At 43.1% G+C, this 22,944-nt stretch overlaps 2 protein-coding genes across 2 annotated transcripts in view; one reads left to right on the top strand and one right to left on the bottom strand.

Moving 5' to 3' along the window:
- LOC141513565 (gametogenetin-binding protein 2) overlaps positions 1–22,944 on the bottom strand; it is a 169,480-nt gene that overhangs the window by 95,774 nt on the left and 50,762 nt on the right. The window lies entirely within an intron of this gene.
- CA4 (carbonic anhydrase 4) lies at positions 4,069–19,941 on the top strand. The gene is made up of 8 exons (XM_074223537.1): positions 4,069–4,246; positions 10,637–10,681; positions 13,221–13,376; positions 14,405–14,550; positions 15,425–15,523; positions 15,994–16,060; positions 16,562–16,725; positions 17,820–19,941. The coding sequence occupies exons 1-8, from the start codon at positions 4,192–4,194 to the stop codon at positions 18,006–18,008; spliced, it is 921 nt and encodes a 306-aa protein (XP_074079638.1). The 5' UTR covers positions 4,069–4,191; the 3' UTR covers positions 18,009–19,941.

A 22,944-nucleotide genomic window follows, 5' to 3' on the forward strand; every position in this document is an offset into this window, starting at 1 on the left:
GGCCGACAGCAAGAGATGGTGAAGTGGTGGTTCACAAATAATAGCTCACAAAGACTTACTCTGTTACATTTGAAAAATTCAATGTGGGCAACTAAAAGAAACCAATTAGGCCTGGATATAATGAATGCCAAAAGATATACAGGTCCCCATAAAGTGTCCAACCACTGGAAATACAGATCAGCACACAGTTACCTGTTGGGAAGAGGCAATGTGGAAAGAGTACTGGGCTTTGAACCAGAAATCTGATTACTGATAGTACGGTTGCTTATGATCTATGGAAAATTAAACAAGTTGCTTAATTTCACCAGGCATCAGCTTCCTCATATGAAAAATGAAGGGGGAGGGGTGGCTAGGTGATGCAGTGAATAGAGCACCGGCCTTGGAGTCAGGAGTACCTGGGTTCAAATCTGACCTCAGACACTTAATAATTACCTAGCAGTGTGGCCTTGGGCAAGCCACTTCACCCTATTGCCTTGAAAAATCCAAACAAACAAATAAATAAATAAATAAATAAACGAATGAATGAATGAATAGAAAATGAAGAGGTAACTAGACCATCTCTAAATCTATGAGCTGAACCTCCAGACCACTGAGCCAAAAGCTAAAGATGAGCTCTCCAACATGTTGTTCTAAGGAATGCTATTAATTCTTTACAAATGGAAAGGGGTTGAACTGTAGAAACTGGGACCCAGAGAAGGCTCAGCTGTATTTCGACATAAGTTGAACCTACATAAGGGGGAACCAAGTGAACAGTACTTGAAGATCACCGATGAATAATGAAATAATCTGTGAGTATATATCAGAGATAGAAGATAGGAGCTACTTATTCAAGATCAGATTTCTTTTATTGTCCAAAATTGTATTATCTGCCTATGTGATGGATATAATGTACCCATATAAAAGAACAAAGTGCTATGGTACATTTTGGTACAATTGGTAGAATTGGTACCGTTCCTTATTCTTAGTCTTGGTTTCATAACTGGCTTGTTTTCAAAAGTGAGATTTTTGAACTCTCAGATGTGTCCAAATTCCTCTTGACCCACACGAAAGGAATTTGTTCAACAACCACTTAAACTCTTAACGTCTAGAAACTTACTATTCTTTCCCTCTTCAGGTTATGTCTTTTCCTCCCCTGCAATCTGTTCTATTTCATCTGTCACCCAGTTTAGCAGTCAAAACTCCCCTGAGCATCATCTTTGCAAGCTCACTTCAGAGAAAGCAGTCTTCACCAAGGTGAGCATTACAGAGAAACAAAGGACCAAAGATTTAGAGTAGGAAGAATCTTATGTCATTTAGTACAATTTCCCTCCTTTTATAGAAGAGAAAACTGAGGCTCAAAATTTCAGAGGTGGTAAATGGCAGCACCAAAATCTGATTCCAAAGCTGGCAATTTTAGATTTCTAAGTCTTTCTAGTTACAGGGTCATAAAATACCCAAATGACTTTGGACTTGGGGGGCCTGGAGAAACCAGAAGTAAAAGGGAATATGATACAAGAACGGGGTGAGGGTCTGGTATAGATGCTCCCTCTTCAACAAGTCTGGGAGGATGAAAATGATTCAGTAGAGTTGTGTGATCTTGGGCCAGGGGTTACCGGAATGTAGGGTTGGTTTATGTGTCTGTGTTCATGTGTTTGTGGAGGGGTGAGTGTCCTTGGAACAAGGAAGGTCTGAATCTGTGAAGTGAGTAATCTCTGACTGAAGTTCCCATCTGTATTGTTATGGGATTGGGGGCGGGCAGGGAGTGACACAATTCCACAAGTCAGATTCCCCTACCCTACCTATACTATTCAAAGAAACTCACTTCTTAGACTTGGAAGGGATGGGGAAGATTTCTATGCAAGGGCTGTTAGCAAATGAAGTAGCCCCCACAGATTTGAGAGTGGGGTCAGGTTGCTCAAAGGGTATCTGGCAAGGTCCTATATTGTAGCATCTACTTGTTCTTGTTTAGGAAAAGGAGGGGCAAGTAAGACTCAACCACTCTTGCTCCTCCTTTTCCTAAACAAGAACAAGTAGATGCTGGGTCCAGTAAAAATGAATATTTGGGGGGGAGGGGAAGAAAAGAATTGCACATACAGATGGTTCCTGCTCCTTACCAAATCATTTCAGTAGGTGCATTTGACAACCAGGAAATGGGAACTCCGAGATTTGAGGAAAAAATTCTAAATCCTCCCCTCAGTTGCCTCTTCCATGAACTTCTCTTCTCCAAACGATTCTCCTCTTTCTTGTTTTTTTTTCTTTTTTGGCAAGGCAATGGGGTTAAGTGACTTGCCCAAGGTCACACTCCTAGCCACCCCTCTCCTCTTTCTTTGTATAAAGACTTTCCTAGTTCCCACAACTGTTCCCATCACCTATGTCTAATGCTTTCTGAGGTATCTGGGGGACAAAGGCATTGAAGATGTTAGGCAGAAGGAAGCTTCCTAAGGTCTTCTGATCCTTCATTTAAATTTCTCCCCTTCACATGATCTCCCAGAACGGGGAAAGTCTGACCTGTCCAATTCCTGTTAATCCCAGAAGTGTCCTTTGTTCTCAGCATTCTTGACCTTATACCTCTCATCCAGAAATGAGGAGACTCTAAGTGGAAGGAAGGAAAGGCATCTTTGTCTGGTTTTCAAGAAATGTTCTTATCATCTGCCCGATGGAAAGCTTCACATATGAGGCTGGTGCTGATTGTTAGAGGCTAAAAGTTGAAAGAGACAGACTCGTAGACAGAGAAAGATAGACACAGAAACCAAGGAAAAAACACTGAGATAAGAATAGGCAAAAATAGACAAAAGATTGAAGTAGAAACCGAGAGAGACAAGGACAGATAAAAAGCAAAGCAGAAAGAGAAAAAAGATTGAAATCGAAGATTAGGGACGGACGTAAATCCACTCTGGGCCCCTCCCCTCCCACCAGTCCGACAGGTCCCAGTGGGCCGTTTACTCTCCACCCCATGTGCGGTGGAGCACGCAGTTTCATAGACTGAGATGGGGAGACCCGTGAGTCTTTCCGGTGCGGAGGGGAAAGACAGAAAGAGGGTGGGGGGCAGGGTCTTTATTCTAGGGGTCCTCGGGTCCAACCTCGCAGTTTTAAGGTTGAGCTTTTGCTTCCGAGGAGAGCTCGAAACCTCCTGGTTAGCGCCGGAGTCTGACGGCATCTGAGCGAACGGGGTCTTGCGGGGGAAGAACTGGGAAATATTCAAGATTCTGGAACCCTTTAAAAGTGGTTTTGTTATGTGGCTCGAGACAGCAGGATCCCGAGTGTGGATCCGAATCCTACTCCACCCGCTCCTGTCCGGCGGGAGAGGCCAGGAACAAAATGACCGGAGCGGGAGGGGCCAAAGAGCAGAGCTACCTGAATGTGCGGCTGGGATGGGCGTCCTCCCCGTCGGAATACCCTGTACCCAGCTCCAGTTATACGAGAACCCTCTTCGGAGCTCAGCAGCTCGGAATTCATTCATGAAAAAGTCAAATGGCCTTTCCGGACCGGTTCCTCTAGCCTTCCTTCCCACCCGCCTTTCATTTGGTCCGAAGAAATCAGGGCACCCCAATCAGACCTCCCTGTCTCTCCAAAATGACATCCATCAAAGGAAGTGAGCAGAAGGGGCTGGGGGTGGGGTGGAGGGAAGGGAAGGATTAATGAGAGAGAGAGAGAGAGAGAGAGAGAGAGAGAGAGAGACAGACAGACAGACAGACAGACAGACAGAGAGAGAGAGAGAGAGACAGAGAGACAGAGAGACAGAGAGAGACATCATGAGCTAGCTCTCCTGGAGAGCAGGAGCTGTCTATTGCCAGGCTTTGTATCCTGGTGCCTAGCACCTTGCCGGGCTGGTAGGAATCCCTTAATAAATGTGATTGATTGGCTGATGATCTGAAATGCAGAACAACAAGGGAAGAGAGGGGAGGTGAAGGAGAAAGAGCAGGAGCAAAGGAGGGACGAGGGAAGAGAAAATTAGTATAGGGAGAGGGAGGGAGAAAATCGAGGAAAGGAAGAGAAGGATTCCAGGAGGGGGTGGGGAGAGGAGGGAAAGGGGTGGGGGAGGAGCCTGATTACGGGGTCCAGCTCTCCTGTCTATCCGGTCCAGACTCGGTGTTCCTCTATAAAAACCCTGGGACAGAAACATGACTACAGGACAGATCGCCGCGGATTCTTGGCCAGACACTTGGTCAAGCGGACAGACAGACAAACGGCCCGACAGCCGGGTAGGAGAAGATGATCTCGTTTCTAATACTACTGGCCCTCACGTTGGCCCAGCCAGTGGCCCCAGGTGACTTATCCCTTCCCCCCCACCCCCAGTCCGGAGCCCCATCCTTCTTCCCCGGACAGAACTCGTTGTCCCGTGAGCTAGGGAAATGGTAAAGAAACTCACTGACTCGAGAACACAGAAGAGGTGGGAATAACGGGAGCAGAGAGAGAGAGATAGGAGAGAGAGAGACAGAGAGACAGAAGATAAAGAGGCAGTCGGACAAAAGAGAAACAAAACAGAGATAGAAAAAGAGAAAGGAAAAAACTCAAGAGAGTCATAGGCAGAGAAAAATCGAGACAAAACTGATGGAGACAGACAAGAAATATATTGGATAAGATAGATACTGAGAGATTTGGAGGAAAAGGACAAGAAAAGAAATTGAACAGAGAAAGAAACGGATAAGAAAGAGGCAAAGACACTAGGATAAAGAGAAAGAGAGAGACAAAGAAGAGACAAAAAGAAGAGACAAAGACTGAAGTGGAAAAATAAAGGGTGAGACAGAGGAAAAGAGACACACGGAGACAGATAAAACAAACAAAAAAGGTGTCGACAAAAGTTGGAGGCAAAGAAAGAGAGACTCGGAGACAGGCCCAGAGCAGACAGAGACTGAATTCACCAGAGACAGAAAGATAAAGGAAAGCCAGGAGAGCGGACAGAGCTGGAGGAGAGACGCGTTCCTGGGGTCGCGGGCAGCCAGCCACCCGGCCTTTGGGCTCTCCCTGCCCGCGCTTGTTACCCCTGCGACCCTGCCTCTCCGGAGGTCTGTAGATTCGGGCTGAGCTCTGGGTGGGTCTCGATTGCTCCCCTGGGTGCGTCAGGGTCTCTGGGACGTGCGGTTGGGCTGGGGTCTGGCGGGAGACGAGATTCCTGGAGAGAAGAGGGTGGACCCTCCAGCGTTGGTTTGCGGGCTCCCCTGGCAGTGTACTGACCTGAGGCTCTCCGACCTGGGGGGGGGGGGGCTGGAGTGGGGCGTCTCTCGAAGGACAGCCGAGCTGGGCTCCCTGCAGTACCAACCGGCTGGCTTCTCTGGGTGGGGGGAAGGGGGAGGTGGGGAGATACGGTCCCAGGACCTCAGAGGTCCTGGCTCAGCCGGTCTTTCCAGCCAGGGTGATTTTCGTTTAAAGATTAATAGCGAGGCAAGGTTCTTAATTATCGGGTTGAGGGGGAGGGTGTTAATATTTGATAAGAAGCCAGGATCCACACAGCTGGGGGTCCCGGAAGGGGCACTGTCGCGTGTTCTGAGTCGGCCCCAGCTCCCCAACTCTTGCCTCACCGCACATTGCTTCTGAAGGGAAACTTTAGGAAAATAGATTCCCTCTCCCCTTCTTTCACTTGCAGGCAGCCCCTACCTTCTGCAGCCCCCTTCCCAATAGTCTTTCAACAACCATTTTTTTGGTAAGATTCTTTCTTTTTCTCCCTGCCTCCCCTTGACAAAATGCAATCTAATATAGGTTATAGGTGTAGAGCTATGTTAAACATCTAAGCATACCCAATAGTCTTTCAAGGAAGCAATAGTCAGTGGAAAGAAGCACCAGAACTGGAGACAGAATTGAGTGCCACCTCTGACCATTAGCTACTTCGATGACCTTGGACAAATTACTTAAACCTCTCAGTTATTTCCTTTGTAAAAAAGGGAATCACAGTACTGGCATTTTCCCCCTCACAAGATCTGTCTCTCTGAATATGATTTGAGAGTTTTATTAGTGGAGATTCTGACCAAGGTTTTCTTTTAAGCCTTTTAATAAGGTTCCCTCACCTATGGAATGGGGATCTCTCTCCTAGTCGTTAAGTGATTAGATGCTAGCAACATGGCTAAACTGGCATCTCCTCTCACCTCCCTTACTTACTCTTCTCCTCTATGGGGGAGGACCAGTGAATATGCAGGTCTGGGAGGCCTGTGTGTGTGAGTCACGGGTAGAACAAGGGTAGAGAAAAAAATAGGACTGAGGAACAGAATTAATATACCTGAGAGGGAAACTAGCATCACATTAGATAACAATCAGCTGTTCAGAATTTCTGCCCTCTCATTCTGCTAAGATGGGGCAGGGAAGATGAAAATCCATTTTACAATAACTGGGATGCCCTCTTTCTTACTCCTTTTGTCTTTTTCGCTATCCTTCCTTCCCTTCAGTCCCACAATACATCAATCTACCCATCCACACATAGTCATTTATATCCTCATATACAAGATAGACCCTGGATTAGATTCTCACAGTTCCAACCCTTCTCCCTCTAAATATCTAATCTATTTCCTCTTAACAACTCACTGATAAGACTTCGGATTCCCACTACCTCCAGAGGTTCAAGGTTCAGGTTGGATTTCTGCATGGGTGTTTTTGGTGTTAACCTCTTTTCATTCACATTTCTCCTTCAAAAGTCTCATGGCCCTTGGAGAAGCAACCAGAGGCTCTCTTCCCAATAAACTCAATTTGTGGAAAGAAGTTGAAGTGTGGAGAGAGGATAAATTGTTTTTCTCCCAACATTGGTTTAGATGGGGAAAGAAAGGAATGAAGCTGGGGCTTATATTCTATTCCATGTCCAGACCCCTGGCCAAGAGAAGCTGAGACTTTGCTCAGAAATATGGGCTTTGCTGAACTAGAGTTCAGGAACTCTGGGGGAGGACTGGAGGTGGGGAGGAGTTGATGGGCAAGGTCCACTGGGGCATTTCTTTGCTCTCACTGAGTATGTGGGACATGCTGTGTGAGCTGAGTGGGACACAGAGTCTCTGGAATGGGTTTGGAATTAAGAAAGAGGACAAATACCCTCCCCACCCCCTAACACACACACTTCTGGTTCTATCCCCTCTTGTGATAGATGGACAAAGACCTGGGGAAAGGAATAGAATATTAGCAACTTCACTCTTGAATGTTTCTCATGGGATGGGGGGAGGAGATTTTGGGAAGGTTGGGATGCAGAGAAAGCAAAATGTTGGAAAGACTAAGCTGGTGCATCTGAAGCCCAAGACATGGTTGTCCTTTATCTGAGACCCAGATTTGTCCACTTACTCTCACCTACTACTTAGCCCCTTAACTGTTCCTCACTCCACACCCCCCTTCATACCCCACCCTCAAGGTCCTGGCCTCTTAAGACACTATTGTTTCCCTGGTTTACTTCCTTTTGAGAGGAGTACAACAGTTCAAAAGTCAGTAAGATTAAGAACAGAGCAGAGGTCATGGCCAAAGACCAGGGGAGCCCGGAGAGAACAAAATTCTGATGAAAGCATTTCTCCCAGGAATGGGAAGTGATGTGTAGCTAGCTCCCAGCTCATCCCTACCCATGACTAGTCTGGCTGCCTTGGAAGAGGAGGTTTGACACTCCCACATGCTTGCTTTTTGGTTTGTTTTTTTCTATTTAGTGTTTTATTGACTCCCTTTGTTTTTATATAACAATTGTTTCCCAATATATCCCATAGCCACTACTGAATAATTTCTTATAATAAAGAAAAAATGGTTAAGCAAAAAGTGAAGGATTTAGAGTTAGAGACCCTGAGTTTGAATCTTATTTTGGGCCACTTTATTCCTGTGGGCCTCTGTTTCTTCACCTCTAAGATGAAGGGATTGAACTAAATATCATCTAAAATCCCTTCTAATTTTAAACCTTAATCCATGATTTTATTATTCCATGCTCAAATACAACAGGCAGAGGAGCATCTGTTTGTAGAATAAATGGAGAAAAGTTTTCACAGCTGCTTCCTTTCCTAAAGCAGACTATTGAGATATGTACTATAGGAAGAAGTGGGGGGGGGGGAAGGGGAGGCTGCCATTTGGACATCTGGAGGGTTCCAGTGCCAGGTATCAAAAAGGTAGGATGGACCCCCTAGGGCAGGAGCAGGGCTATAGCATCAGCAGTGTGCTACATGTCCACTGAGGAACCCCAATGTTCCGGAGTCAGAGCTCCCGATCAAAGTGTACTGCCCCTATGGGATGATAGGGCACATGAGCAACCTTTGGGCTCTTTCCAGTAATGGGATTGAGAAGAAGTCCCCAAAGATCTGAATGCTATGACTCAATTTGCTGGGAAGAGGCTCAGTCAGATTTGGGGAGAAGACCCTCGCTCTCTTTACCCTTACCTCCACAATCACTATGACCTAGGTGAGACTGAGATTTCCAGCCCATACCCCTGAATTAACCTCTATCTTTCTTGGTTAAGTTAGGAATCCTGATGTCCAAGTAGATTGATCCTTTGTGTACTATAGCATGAGCTAAGACTCTTCCTCTTTGGCACTTTTTCTGCCAAATGCATTGCTTCTAGGAGTACAGAAAACCTCTGTCCCATGCATTCCCCATCCTCCATCCCTTCTGGTTTCCAGAAGAACATTCCTGTTAACTTTGCAGTAGAGACACCAACCCATGCTCAAGGTCATGTTACATGAAATCATCTTCCCATGACCTTGCCACTTAACCATTTAACATCCTCACTTCTTACCCTCCCTTACCAAGATAGAGAAAGACATGAACTTGAAAACATGTCAGGTCCAGGTCCTGACAAGAAAAGGATAGTTTTTTATTAAAAGTATCTGCTTTCTGTATCAATCCAATTTTTTCCCTACCCCCAATGATCGATGCATAGATACATAGATCTATCAATAATTATGAACCACAGGATTATAGACACAGAGCTGGTAGGGTCCAGGGAATGAAGCAGCAGTTCTGGGGAGGGTAAGAAGTGAGAGTGAACTTGGCACTATAGAGAGGAGAGCTGGGCCAAGAATTTACTTTAATAACACAATGGGGGAGGTGCTGGGAAGGGGGGCAGCTCTAGGGACTTGTGTTAGCTTTCCATCATCCCAAATAAACTCACGTGGCTGAGCCAGCAAATCTGATTGTTAAGGAAAGGGGAGGTTTCAGCAAAGTTAATCCTTCTTAGCAGAGCAAGTCTAATGGCAAAAAGAAAAGACAGAACTGAATGTCCTGGGGGACTTAGCTGGTAGAAGTAGGGAGGCTTCTGAAGTTTTAAAGACCTATGCAGAAAATACACACACACACACACACACACACACACACACACACACACACACACATACAATATTTAGGATGGGGTGGGAGAAGGGGAGAAACGGTATGACATAAACTAGAATCCATTGTTTCTCTTTCTTCCTTTGTTCTCTGATAGCTGAAGGACAGCACCAAGAAGATTGATCCACATAGGTCTGTCCAATCATCTCTATATAGCCATCAGTGCACAGGGGTAGGAGAGTTCTCAGGAGACTGGAAATCTCTCTTTCCACCCTTACTACTCCAACCTGCATTCTTTCTGGAGGCATCAAGCAAGACATCCACCCTCCTCCCAGCTGAACAAATTCTATCTTTATCTTAGAGGGAAAGGACAGCTCATTTACCTTATTAGCCTCTCCCACTTCAATTTTACACATATTAAGTTATTAGCATTACTGTCAATACAAAGACAACTTATTATACAAATCCTGTTCTCAAAGGGTTTACAACTAAATGAAGGAGAAGGGGTACAGAAAAGGCACTTTGTAGTAGGAGGTGCAACCTGAGTTAGACCTTGTAGAAGAGAAGTCTCCATGGATGGGTGGGAAGGGAAGGAAGAGGGTAAATGGAATAGGGGACAATATGAGTGAGCAAAAGGCACAGAATCTGGAGAAGATCAGAATAGAACTGGGCTGGAAATTTCTTGTGTAGAGAACTTTTATGACCAAGACAATGGATAAAGAAAATGACTAAGGGAGTTAGATGAAGAGTGAATTTGAAAACAGGTAGGCAAAAAGACCAACTAGGAGTTATTGCAATAGTCAGAGAAAGAAGAGTTGAGAGACTGGACTATGGGTGTAGGAATGGAAATTTTACTGAATGTGAAAGAGGGGCAGAGCTGTAAAAAAGGAGGAAAGGGGAGAGATCCCTGCTGGGGCTGCTAATTTGATGTTGATACCATCAAGAGAAAATAAAAGAAGTTAAGAGTAGGGGAAAATTTGGAGAAGGTGATAGGTTTCATTCTGGATGTAATGAGTTTGAGATTTCAATAAAACTCTAATTGGAAATGTCTAGGAGGCCCCAGGAGTCACAGAATTGAAATTCTAAAAAGAAATAATTTTATAGATAAAACTGAAGTTATGGGAATGATTTTTATCACAAAGGCTTACAATACAGTGAGAGAGGAGGAAGGTCAAGTTTGATGGCACAGTGGATAAAGCACCAGCCCTGGAGTCAGGAGTACCTGGGTTCAAATCTGGTCTCAGACACTTAATAATTTACCTAGCTGTGTGGCCTTGGGCAAGCCACTTAACCCCATTTGCCTTGCAAAAACCTAAAAAAAAAAAAAAAGAATTCAAAGAAGCCCCAGTTAGAGATGTAGAAGAGCCTAAGAGTATAATTTCATTCTCCCCATTTCATTGCTCCCAACCTATACTCATTCCCTCTCTCTAACTGACACTGTTTTTCTCTTTCCTAGAACCATGGTGCTATGCAAGCCTAGCTGAGAAAATAGAATGTCTAGGTAAGTTGGGGACTAACAAAATCCATCCCTCCTTCCCAACCCAAGTAGCTCATCACCCCCCCAATAATCCAACATGGTTAGTTGGGGTCAGAACAACTGAGCAAGTCATTTCACCTGTCTGCCTCAGATTTCTCATCTATAAAAATGGGGATGTTAATACTAGTACCTGCATCCTGGGGTGGTTGTGAGAATCAAATGAGATCATATTGGTGAAGTGTTTTACAAATCTTAAAGTGTTATATAAATGAAAGCTACTGTATTTTGGAAAGTGTCACTTCTTGACTCTTTGGATGGGTGATCCTCTTTGTAGGTCACCTCTGAGCAATATCCAATTTCTGACTCATTTCCCCCATCCCTCCTAGCATGCTCTTAATTCTACTTCTGCAACCATTCGGGGGTTCTCAGAGAATGAAAACTTTTCTGAGTCAGTCAAATAAAGTCTGGCTTTTCTGTCTTACAAGAGAAAAAGCTACTAAAATAAAAACAAAGCAAGCACAAGAGAGCAAAAATACCCAGTGATAAACCAAGCAGAAAGCAGTTTGAGGATTCTTCATGGTTTCAATGCAGAGAATTGAGGGTTAACTGAATTCCACTGAGGACTTTCTCTCCCTCCCTTCCCCTACCCCTCATTCTGGCTCTTGGTGTCAGGAATATAGACCTGGGGAGAGGTGAAGGGGTGGGGGTTAGAGAGAAGTCAAGTAGAATCACAGATTCAAAGAATGCAAAATCTGGAAAGAACTTCAGGGTTCTTCTAGTCCCATAATTTAGAAAAAATAAAATGTATTGGTATCTTGTTTTTAAATCACTTTCATTTCTGAATATATCTTCACTACTCAGTGAAATATCCCTTTCTTAACAAAGAATTGCCCCCCAAGAAAAATAAAGTTTAATAAAAACAAATTTTTCAATCAAATCTAACCATGTATCCTGTATTCTACATCTGTAGTCCCCCACCTATGCAAAGAAAAGAGAGAGGTGCATTTTCTTAAGTCTCCATGGTTAAGCTTCTTGGTCATATAATTACCCACATGCCTCTTTTATAGAACCTAAATAACCTAGGCCATCCCTCCCGAGTCCCAAAATATAGGCCCCCTCAAGTCCCTCAGAGATCTCTGTTCTAAAACCCGAGGAGAGCTGAGATGTTAGAGTAGACTATAATTAATAGTCATTCATGGAAGGGACATAATGGAAAAGATATACCCCACTTCTCAAAACACAGAGTGGGGTATGTTTTTACCACCACCTTTGGACTATAAACTATACTGAATCAGGAGTTCTGTTATCCTCTAGCTGTGTGCACAATTTCCTGTCTCCAGATCTTTTTCTCCCTTGTAAAATGAGAGATTTGAACTAGATGATTTCTCCAATGCTTTAATCTCCTTTCTTCTCACTCAATAGTCCAGCAGGTGCAGGTTCAGTCAATTCTATTTTATTTTTTTTAGTTTTTTTTTTGCAAGGCAAACAGGGTTAAGTGGCTTGCCCAGGGCCACACAGCTAGCTAATTATTAAGTGTCTGAGACCGGATTTGAACCCAGGTACTCCTGACTCCAGGGCCCGTGCTTTATCCACTTCGCCACCTAGCAGCCCCCTCGTCAATTCTATTTTAAAGGAGAAGTGGTAGATAGGAGTCTTGGGAGCCCAACTCACCAGGAGAATAACACTCCCTCAAGTATTTATGTAGCAGGTATTATGAGCTTAGCTTTACATTAATCAATTCATGAATCAGTAGATTTAGATGGGGGTGGCTGAGTGGCGCAGTGGACAGAGTCCTGTACCTGGAGTCAGGAGTACTTGAGTTCAAATTTGACCTCAGAAATTTAATAATTACCTAGTTACATGGCTTTGGGAAAGTTACTTAACCCCACTGCCTTGCAAAAAAGTAAAAAAAAAAATTAGATTTAGATACCAGGAACTCTGCATAGTGCTGGGGATATAAAAAAAAAAATTAAACAGTTCTCTGCCTTTGAGGAGCTTTTGTTCTACTCAGAAGACTACATATACATATACATATACATATACATATACATATACATATACATATACATATACATATACATATACATATACATATACATATACATATACATATACATATACATATACATATACATATACATATACATATACATATACATATACATATACATATATGTGGCTTTTCCAAAAGTCTTAGTGCAATGTTAATCTTATAGTTTATATATTTACTTAGACCTCTGGGGTACCATGTATAAATAAATGCAAAGTAATTTAGGGAGGGAGGTTACTAGGAGCTGAGGGGAATCTGGAAATGTTTGTGTAGAAAGTGATACTTGAACTTCATCAAATATGGAATTCTATGAGAGGAGGGTGGCAAAAAAGTTCACTTTCAGTATGGGGATGAACAAGTGAAAAGTCACAGTCCAGGCTTCTGTGAATGAAAGACACAACACATACCTGTCAATGAGAAATCTTCTCCCCCACTACAAACCCTTTTGCTGTGACTGAGATCTGATACATGTCCCCTTACTCATCTTTCCTTCTCTCCTTTTGAATCCTTTAGGTCCAGACAAATGGCTTGGGAACTGCCAGAACAAACATCAATCCCCAATTAACATTAACACGAAAGCAGTCATATATAACTACTCAATGCCCCCATTCCAGTTCTCCAATTATGACAAGAAGGAGGAGTGGAGAATTACAAACAATGGGCATACAGGTTAGTCTTTTCTCAATGTGATGGGGAAGGGCTAGAGGAAAAGCATTTCTCTTTTGTATTCTCTAATAAGGTCAACATTTCTTGATACCTGGGAACTATCTGGAAAGGGAAGGAGGAAAGAGGAACTGGTAGCTTGCACTGCAACTTCTATTCACCTTATTACTTTATTCTCCTGCATTTTATTCTGTTCCGCTCCAACTTAAGCACATCGACCCATTCTACTCCTTATTACACTCTGTCTCATCTTTCTGGAACCTGCTGCATCTCACTCTACTCTAGTTCTCTTCCGTCCTGTTTCCTTTCATTCCATCTGGCTCCATTCTGCCACGTTCTTTTCTTATTCCACTTGACTAGTCCATCTTTCTCTATCCCCCCCATTTCACTCTGCTCCATATTTCTCCACTTTACTCCCTCTTCCTCCCCCCCATTTCACTCTGCTCCGTTGTCCCCACTTTACGCCAGTTCTCTGCTTTCCTTCACTTCTCTTCACTCCGTCTTTTTCTTCTCTATCCCGTGTCACACCTCACCTCACTCCAGGCTATGCCTCCCCCTTCTTTCTTCTTCTACCACACACAACTCTGTCCGATGCTCCTCCATCTCATTCTATTCCACTCTTCTCCATCTTTCTCCACTCTACTCCATCTCACTCAATTCCCTGATTATTTGCTCTGTTCCCATTTTACATTCGGAGAATGAATGTTCTCCATGTTCTGGCAACTCCCATTTGTAAAGTGCTTTCAAATGGGGAGGAAATAGTGAGAGATAATCTGCTTTCAGCTTTTGCTGAGTTGAATTATAGGATGAGGCAGGGAAGTTCTATCTCATCAATATTTATTAAAGTGAGTCTGATAAGAAATACCTATTCATCAGGTGAAACAGAAAAACTGCAAGGAAAGGTTCTAGGTTGGGACAGAGAAGTTAGTCAAAGTGATAACTCTAAGATGGGATATGAAGTACTTAGAGTAGTGAGAACCAAAAGACCCCACAGACCTTCACCCTTTTCTTTCTCCTATTCATATCCCACCAAGTGGAAGTGAAACTTAATAATTCAATCAAGATCTCTGGAGGTGGCCTGAAGGAGACTTATAAAGCAGTCGGAATCCATCTACACTGGTCGGACTCTTTGAACAAGGGCTCTGAACACACTATTGATGGGAATTCCTATCCTATGGAGGTGAGGGGTCCATTCTTCCAATATCTGAAGAGTCACAATCCCATTCCACTGTTTATTCCCCTCCCAACAGGGCAGAACCTGGGGTCTCTGGGATTTGGCTTAGAATATGGTATGATAAAACATGATCTTCGAAACTATCCCCTTTCTTCATGTAGGGGTGTGTGAGTGTGTGTGTGTGTGTGTGTGTGTGTGTGTGTGTGTGTGTGTGAATGTGTGTGTGTGTGTGTGTGTGTGTGTATCTGTATATGAGAAAATTGAGATCCAGAGTGGGAAAATGACTCACTCAAAGTCAAATTAGTAGTAGAGCAAGAATTATGACTTCAGTATCAGAGACTCAGACATCTGCCCCTGCTTTCTTTCCAATTTTTCCTTTGGGACCGTAATGAAGCTCCTCTCATCCCACTCTACTCAAGCATGTTTGGTTCCTCCTTAGCTTCCTTCTCCTTACTCATGCTACTAATCAATACTAGATTTGGGGTCAAAGAACCTGAGTTCAAATCCTACCTGTCACTACCTATGTGACCTTGAGCAAGTCATTTTGACTTCTCTAGTCTTCCTCAGTTTTCTCATCTCTAAAATGATAGTGAGCATCACCCCAAGATATCATTGGTCCTCTTCAAAAATGAAGGATGAACAACAACAAAATGAGGGAGTTGGATAAGTGGTCTTTAATGTCTCTTCTAACCCCAAATTATTTCATAATGATCTCTCTGGGCCCCCATTCCCTTGTTTCCTCTAAATCCATGATCCTAACATCTTTAGCCCAGAACTCAGAGATTCCTAAGGGTCGAGAAAAGGGCTCTGGGGAGGTCTACAACACAGCCAAAATGAAAGGACCCATTCTAACCCCTTTCTCTCCTGTTTCTTTTCCCAGATGCACATTGTCCACATCAAGGACAAATATAATGCTTTGTCAGAAGCACTGGAAGGGAACGATATTGATGAAATCGCTGTTCTGGGATTCCTAGTAAAGGTTAGAACTCCCTCTCCATCCCCTATTCTCTACCCATCCTTACCATCTCTCAAAAATCTGTCTTTCCCCTTTTCTACTTTCCTCCTTCAACCACCAGAGGGCTAGGAATTGCAGCAATGGAGGAAGAGGAGAGGGATTATATCTGTTCTTCCCTCCCTCAGACTCTCTCCTTCAAATTCTCTTGATCTCTCATTCAGACCCCTTCTAAGTCTGTCTGTCTGTCTGTCTCCTCTTTCTGTCCTACAGGAATGAGGAAAAGAAGGGTCAAGCCTAAGACAAAGGATAGGGAGACATTCCTCCTGCTAATAAATCAGAACACCTGCAGTATCTCACTCAACAATCAAAAGGAGCCCTGAAACTGAGCCTAGGCAACTGAACACAAAGATTTTTCCCATCCTTCCCCTTAATACCCCTTCCCTCATCCAAGAATCACTCCCTAACCTGTCTGAACAAGATGGTTCTCTTTCTAGGCTGCAGCTTCTAAAAATGAGTACTTCGATATTCTGGTGAAGAGCCTGAGCAGCATTCCACACAAATGTGAGTCAATGCAAGCACCTACTAAGCCTGAGCTAGGAAACTAGTGGGAAAGTGGATTGATGGTAGGAGAAGGAATCTGGAGGAGGATAAGTATGTCTATGTGTTTGTGGAGGATAGAAGTGAAAGAACCAGGTGGGAAAAGACAAGGAGCAGGATCTTAAAGTTTGAGCCACCCTGTCCCTATCTAAGTTGCTAAAAAATAGTCACTCAAGGAACCTTTGGGGAAGAATGGTCTGCTAATCTGTAGTTAAGATCAAAGATTAAGGTCAAGATTGAGTATTGGGAATCAGAGGGTCAGAGATTGGGGAATAGGGCTCTTCTAGTTGTCATCAGGAGAAGGACTGTAGTAGAGGAGAATTACTCTTAGGAAGAGACATCTTGGGGACTGGAAAGGAAAAATCACAGGGGGACATGTGTCTATATGTGGTTTGGGTAATTCTGAGAGAAGCAGAGACTGTTCCCCAAACTTCATGCTAACAGGTCTTTTGATCTGTTTCTTAGCTGATTCTGTCATGCTAGAAAAGCTTAACATTTTTGAAATCATCCCACAAGTTCATAAATTGAAAAATTACTACCGTTACTGGGGCTCCCTCACTACTCCTAACTGTGATGAGAAGGTCATCTGGACTGTGTTTCGTGATCCTATTGAAGTCCACAAGGACCAGGTAACTATTTGGGGATCTTCTGCCTTAGACTAGATCCCCAAGGAGGCTATGGGGCTAAATGAGAGCTCAAGGCAGGGTAGGAATAGAATCAACACGCTGGCCAATTGGTCAGTTTTTATTGTGGGTCCATCCTGTGCTCAGTCCTGTGTAATGTTCTTTAATAAAACACAGGGACAAAGCACAACCCTGCCTTCAAAGGACTTGCAGTCTAGTTAGGAAGACCAAATGGCAATACATAGAATTCAGAGAACACCTCAAACAGTCCATAGGAGTTAGAGGTGGGAGGAGGTTCCTTAAGCAAGCAAAGAGTTTAAGACCCTGCTATCTGAGGGCTGGTCTAGTTCAGAAAGGCTCAGCATGCATGTCAGGTCACCAAATGGTCATTCTCTAGTCTAACAACTAGCCAGTCCTCAACAAGAGAAGAAAAGACATGTACCTGTATCTCAACTCTCCTCCCATACTTCCTCTCTTCCAACCATGCTCAAAAGATGAATTTTGTCCACACAGACTCAGTTGAGTCATGTTTGGGACCTTTTAGAGTCACTGTTATCTATAAAGACAATGGAAATTATTCATGTAACACATAGGAATACTGGGATGGAGTGGGGGAGAGAGGGTTAAATTACAACTGAGTGGGACATGCTGAAGGAACAGGGAAAAGATAATTCAACCCAGATTGATCATTCCTTTTCCTTTCATCTCTCCCATCCATCTTAATCAAGGAAGGTTCAGGTTAAAGAGGTCACCAAGAAATGGATATAAAGACTTTAGCCAAAGAGATTAGGGTTCTAAAGTTTGAAGAGGGATCAATCAACAAGTATTTATGGAACACCAACTCTGAGCCAGGCACTCTCCTACTCTGTAGAAATATAAAGAGAAAAAAGAAATAGTCCCTTCCTTTAAGGATCCTGCATTCTACTGATAACAAGTAGATAAATTCAAGATAACTTGGGTCAGGCACTTGAATTTGGAGAGTGGCATCAAGAAAGGTTTCTCATGGATGGTGATGCTTGAACCAAGCTTCATAGAAAGTTGGAAATCTGAATGGTTTTTAGAAGGATGATAAAGTCACCAGAATCCCCAATTCTTTACAGATTTTAGAATTCTCCAAGAGGCTGTTCTATGAGGAAAAGATGCTCATGATCGACAATTACCGGAAAACATATCCACTGGAGGATCGCCAGGTTTTCTTTGCTTCCAGGGTGGGAATACTATTGCCCTATGACTGGCCCACACTTCTAGTCCCTCTGCTGACCTACCTCCTGGCTGTCTTGCTTTACTGAGAGACCCTGGACTGAGGACCTCTGATCCCCAGATATTTGGCCTACTGGACTCTGTGTTTTCACAAATATACTGTATAGGCATATATATTTTTCAGATAAATGTTTCCTCAGCATCTTATTATCTTGACTGCCACCATTCCCTATTACAAGTGTGACATGTCTTATCAACACTCTCCTTTGACCAATTCAAAACTGTCCCAGTCCTTGCCTTCATGGATGAACCTCAGAGTTTCTTACAGTCCAGGCAACTGGACTTCCCCTCATCTTGCTTTCAAGTCATATTGTGAAAGACTAAAGTTTATTGTTGATTGTCTTCCTTCTACCCGCTCTTTCAACCTATCATTGCTGTGCTTCTACCCTAAGTTACCTGGTTCAGACTGTCAGTTCTAAGCTGGGTGACAATTAATCTAACTAAAGTGCTAGTTGATAAGATTCTAAGATATCCTTTCCCTGGGGATATCTCCATTTTATCAACATTCTTGTAACACAATAAAAAAGCATTAAGATCTAAATAAATTGATAGAAAAATTAAGAAAATTTCACCAACAGGGGGCAACTAGGTGGTGCAGTGGATAGAGCACCAGTCCTGGAGTCAGGAGGACCTGAGTTCAAATCCAGCCTCAGACACTTAATTGCCTATCTGTATGACCCTGAGCAAGTCACTTAACTCCATTTCCTTGCAAAAATCAAAAAGAAAAAGCAAAAGAAAATTTCACTAGCCGTGTACTAGTCATTATCCTAAGAGCTGGTAATATAAAACCAACCTTGATTATAGGATTTATTGTCTATTCATAAGGTCACTTCCAAAATCAGAGGATGTTATGGCGACTGGACCCTAGAAAATTTAGCCCAACCCAATAATTTCATCAGGGGGAGGAAATTGAAGTTCACAGAGGAAAATTGACTTATCCAAGGTCATATAGCTAGTTAGAGGCAGAGTCTGGACCACAAATCAGAACAATTCTTTCTTCCTATGCCAGGACAAGAGGAACCAGGGAGGGAAGAGAGGGAAGGCAAAGAGAGGAGAGGAACAATAATTCACTCATAATAATTAATACATCAATTTAAGTTTTGCAAACTATCTCCTTTGAGAATCACAACAAATTTGTAAGGTGGGTATTATATTGTCATCCCCATTTTACAAATGAGGAAATTAAGGCATTAAGTGTTAAGTGACTGGACTAAGGTCACCATCTAGTCAGTATCTAAGGCTGGCTTTGAACTCAGATCACACTAAGTCCAGTATCCTAACAACTGTATACCACCTAAGTTCCTTTCAGCCATACAATCAAATTTTTTATGGATTATAGGGAATTGTCCCCCCAAAAGCCCCAGAAGGGAGTATGTAGGTGATCATTTTTTCCTCTTTTTCCAGTCCGGATAGTATCTCAGTTCTTTCCTTCTCTATCGATGAGACAAGACTCAAGGAATCGGGGTTAGAGGGTAGGGGAAAGACTTGAACTGGAGAGTCACAGGATGTAAGTCAATAGGTCAGAGAGATAAAAAAGAAGTGAGGCAAGGGAAACATAAAGGGATAGAGAGGGAAGAAAAAAAGAAGATGGAAAACAAAAGAAATAGAGATTGCCCTTCTTAAACTTTCCTGGATCTCCTCAGACCACCAGTATACCTTCTTCTCTTCCACTTGTCAGTTCTCCCTTCAACTTTCTGACCCTCTCCATAGCTGAACCAGCCTTGGGAGAGTCTCTGATGGAATGTGGGAAGGGAGGCTCTTATTTGGGAACCTGTCCACTCTGGGCTCTCTATGTCTCAGGTTCCTCATTTGTAAAATAAGATTGAAGCAGATGACTTCCAAGGCTCAAAATGTATAACTCTATAAACTTTTTCTTTTTTAAAATTGTTTTTACTCCAGAATTAACAAACACCAAATAAAACATGCGTTTGCATCTATATAGTACAGAATCAGAGGATTATATATGAAACTGCAAGTCTCTATGTCATAGAGCTTGCTTTAAAAAAAGGGGGGGAGACTGGGTGGCACAGTGGATAGAGCACGGGTCCTGGAATCAGGAGGACCTGAGTTCAAATTTGGCCTCAGACATTTAATAATTACCTAGCTGTGTGGCCTTGGGCAAACCACTTAACCCAATTGCCTAGCAAAAAGCTTAGGTGCTGCCTCTTTCTAATATCTCCCAGTACCCCTTAGAAAGGATCAACTAAGTCCTATCTCAATTTTTACTTTCCTCTCAGTAAAGATGATTAGTGGGGCTAACTTTCTCTGTGTGTTAAACTCCGAGACCTAGAGATGCTAGCAAACCAAAGAGCAGTATCCAGGCTTCCTACCGATGATTTGCTATTTCATTCTGCTCATTTTTATGTTCCATGGAGTTGAAATAGAAATAGTCAATACTATTGCCTTTTTGGGTATGATAAACTATGACATAGAAGGAAAAGCAATTGATTTTTGTAAATGAATAAAAGTGTAACTTTCAAAGCTGTCCAGATTGTTTGCTCTTCCCTCTAACTTTCCTTCTGTCTTTTTTCTCTCTCTGCATTTTTTTGGAAAAAAGTATCTTGATAGGCTTTTTTTTCTTTTCATTTAATTTTATTTCTGTTCTTTTCTTCTCTTATCTCTGCTCTAATCCTCACCTCCACTGCTACCCCCCCCAATCCCTCTTCACTCCCTCATGAAAAAAAAAAAAGAAATAAAAATAAACAAGTATCCTTTCCAAAAGGTAGTAAATTCTTAGTCAATGATCACTTTGAAGCAGACTGAATGATGACCTTTCAGGAATGCTGAAAGGATTTCTGCAGTTGTCTGGTATACTCTTTTTACAACTTGAATTAATGTCGTCTTGCAAGTATTTGTGAGATTCTGAAGGGTCCCCCTCCTCCCCATCCCCCTGGGGAGCCTGATAGCAAGAAGAATTTGAGCTAGATAATCTTTAGAGGGACCCTTCTAGCAGGAGTAAATCTGTTTAATCTTTTCCCAAATGCCTTGGCTTCCCCAGTTCAGCCAAAGGGGAGCCCCAGCAGGAACTCACAAGCAATAAATAGTTTCTTTCCTTGCTGACCTTACCACCATCTACACTTGGCGTGACTACCAATAAATAGCCATGGGAACAGCTCACTACTTCCACACCCTGCCCCCTATCTTCACACATAACAGTCTCTAGTCACCACTGACCACACATCTTGAGCTCCCGGGGACCAGTCTGGTTTCCATAACAGCAGCAGTAAGGGAGGGCGGGCCTGGGCTTAGACATTTAACTCCCATTCTCCCTTGGGCTTTGGTTCCAGCCTTTAAGTGATAGGGAAATGGTCATAGTTGGTGTGTGGTGGTGTACGTGTGTGTGTGTGTGTGTGTGTGTGTGTGTGTGTGTGTGTGTGTTTGATGTGTATTTTGGAGGTGGGACACCTGGAAAAACTCCGGAGGTCTAGAGATCCTCAGGTCAAGTCAATTGGGAAGTCAGAGAACTCTCCCTTTAGCAGTTGAATGGATCTTCTGCCTCACATTCCCCACTGGAATGCACTAACTTATACTACTGGATTTGTAGTCAGAAGACTTGGTTTCAAATTCTGCTCCTGCTGCTTGTACCTATATGACCTTGGGCAAATCATGACCTCCCTGGGTCTCTGTTTCCTTCCTTTATTTATAAAATAAAGGGATTGGATTAAATGACCATGAGGGTTCCTTCTAATGATCCTCTGATTTCAGAGCCACAAAGAGATTGAACCCTTTTTTTCTAAAACAAAATATTCCTCCTTTACCCTCAAATACTCCATCCCAACAAAATAATTCAAGGGTTCAATATACTCAGAAATCTTTGGAGGGGTATCCTTAGTGCCCCTGACTTCAATATGAGCTGTTCCAACCAGAAAGAAGAAATGAAGAAACCACAATGTCCTTGGGTCCAGTTGGAACAAAAGCAGCCTAGGTCAAGAGATCCCTACCCCTCCAATAATAACTTGCCGAATGAGCCCTGGGTTTCCCCTCACAACTCTGTAAGGGGCTGGGACAGTCCAGGGGCTAGAATAAGCACAGCTTGTCCATTGACAGGGAACAAACTGGACAGGTTCTATCCTGGTCCACATGAGAAAATCCAGGAGAGAAGAGGGGGAGGGGAGAGAGGCATTTTGGATCAGGGAAGCAATAACTGGTGCCAGCTCACTCACTGACTCTCACCCAAGGTCATAGAGGGAGAGCCAAAGGGTCCTATCTCCCAGTCTGGCGATTAGTTCTCAGAAAAGGTTTGAGGTTGCTAGTTCTACTTCCAGGGGGTGGAATTCCAGTTGTCAGAAGCAAGAGACAAATGGCCTTCCCTCTCACCCCCAGGGGGTCCCATAATGACCACCCCAGCAGGTCTGTGGCTCATTCAGCCTCTTGTTCCCAATTATCCCAAGTGGAAGAGAATCTTTTTTTATTCTGAAAAATATCTTTTTCCCCATCAAAGAGATTTAACTCCTATACCACCCTTTCTAGGAAAGAGATTACACATATTTCTTGCCAGTGCTGCCTCTTTCTAATATCTCCCAGTACCCCTTAGAAAGGATCAGCTAAGTCCTATCTCAATTTTTACTTTCCTCTCAGTAAAGATGATTAGTGGGGCTAACTTTCTCTGTGTGTTAAACTCCGAGACCTAGAGATGCTAGCGAACCAAAGAGCAGTATCCAGGCTTCCTACCAATGATTTGCTATTTCATTCTGCTCATTTTTATGTTCCATGGAGTTGAAATAGAAATAGTCAATACTATTGCCTTTTTGGGTATGATAAACTATGACATAGAGGGAAAAGCAATTGATTTTTGTAAATGAATAAAAGTGTTAGGTTATAAACTTATTTTCTGTAGACCCACAGGAGACATCTTTGGGAGAACTACAGTTGACAATCAGGACAACAAACATTGATGGTGTCTACTATATGCAAGGCACTGGGCTACAGTTTGATGGGGACGGTTTTATATATCTCTTTCTATTC

The sequence above is a fragment of the Macrotis lagotis genome, chromosome 2, assembly GCF_037893015.1.
Source record: "Macrotis lagotis isolate mMagLag1 chromosome 2, bilby.v1.9.chrom.fasta, whole genome shotgun sequence".
NCBI classification, from domain to species: Eukaryota; Metazoa; Chordata; class Mammalia; order Peramelemorphia; family Peramelidae; genus Macrotis; species Macrotis lagotis.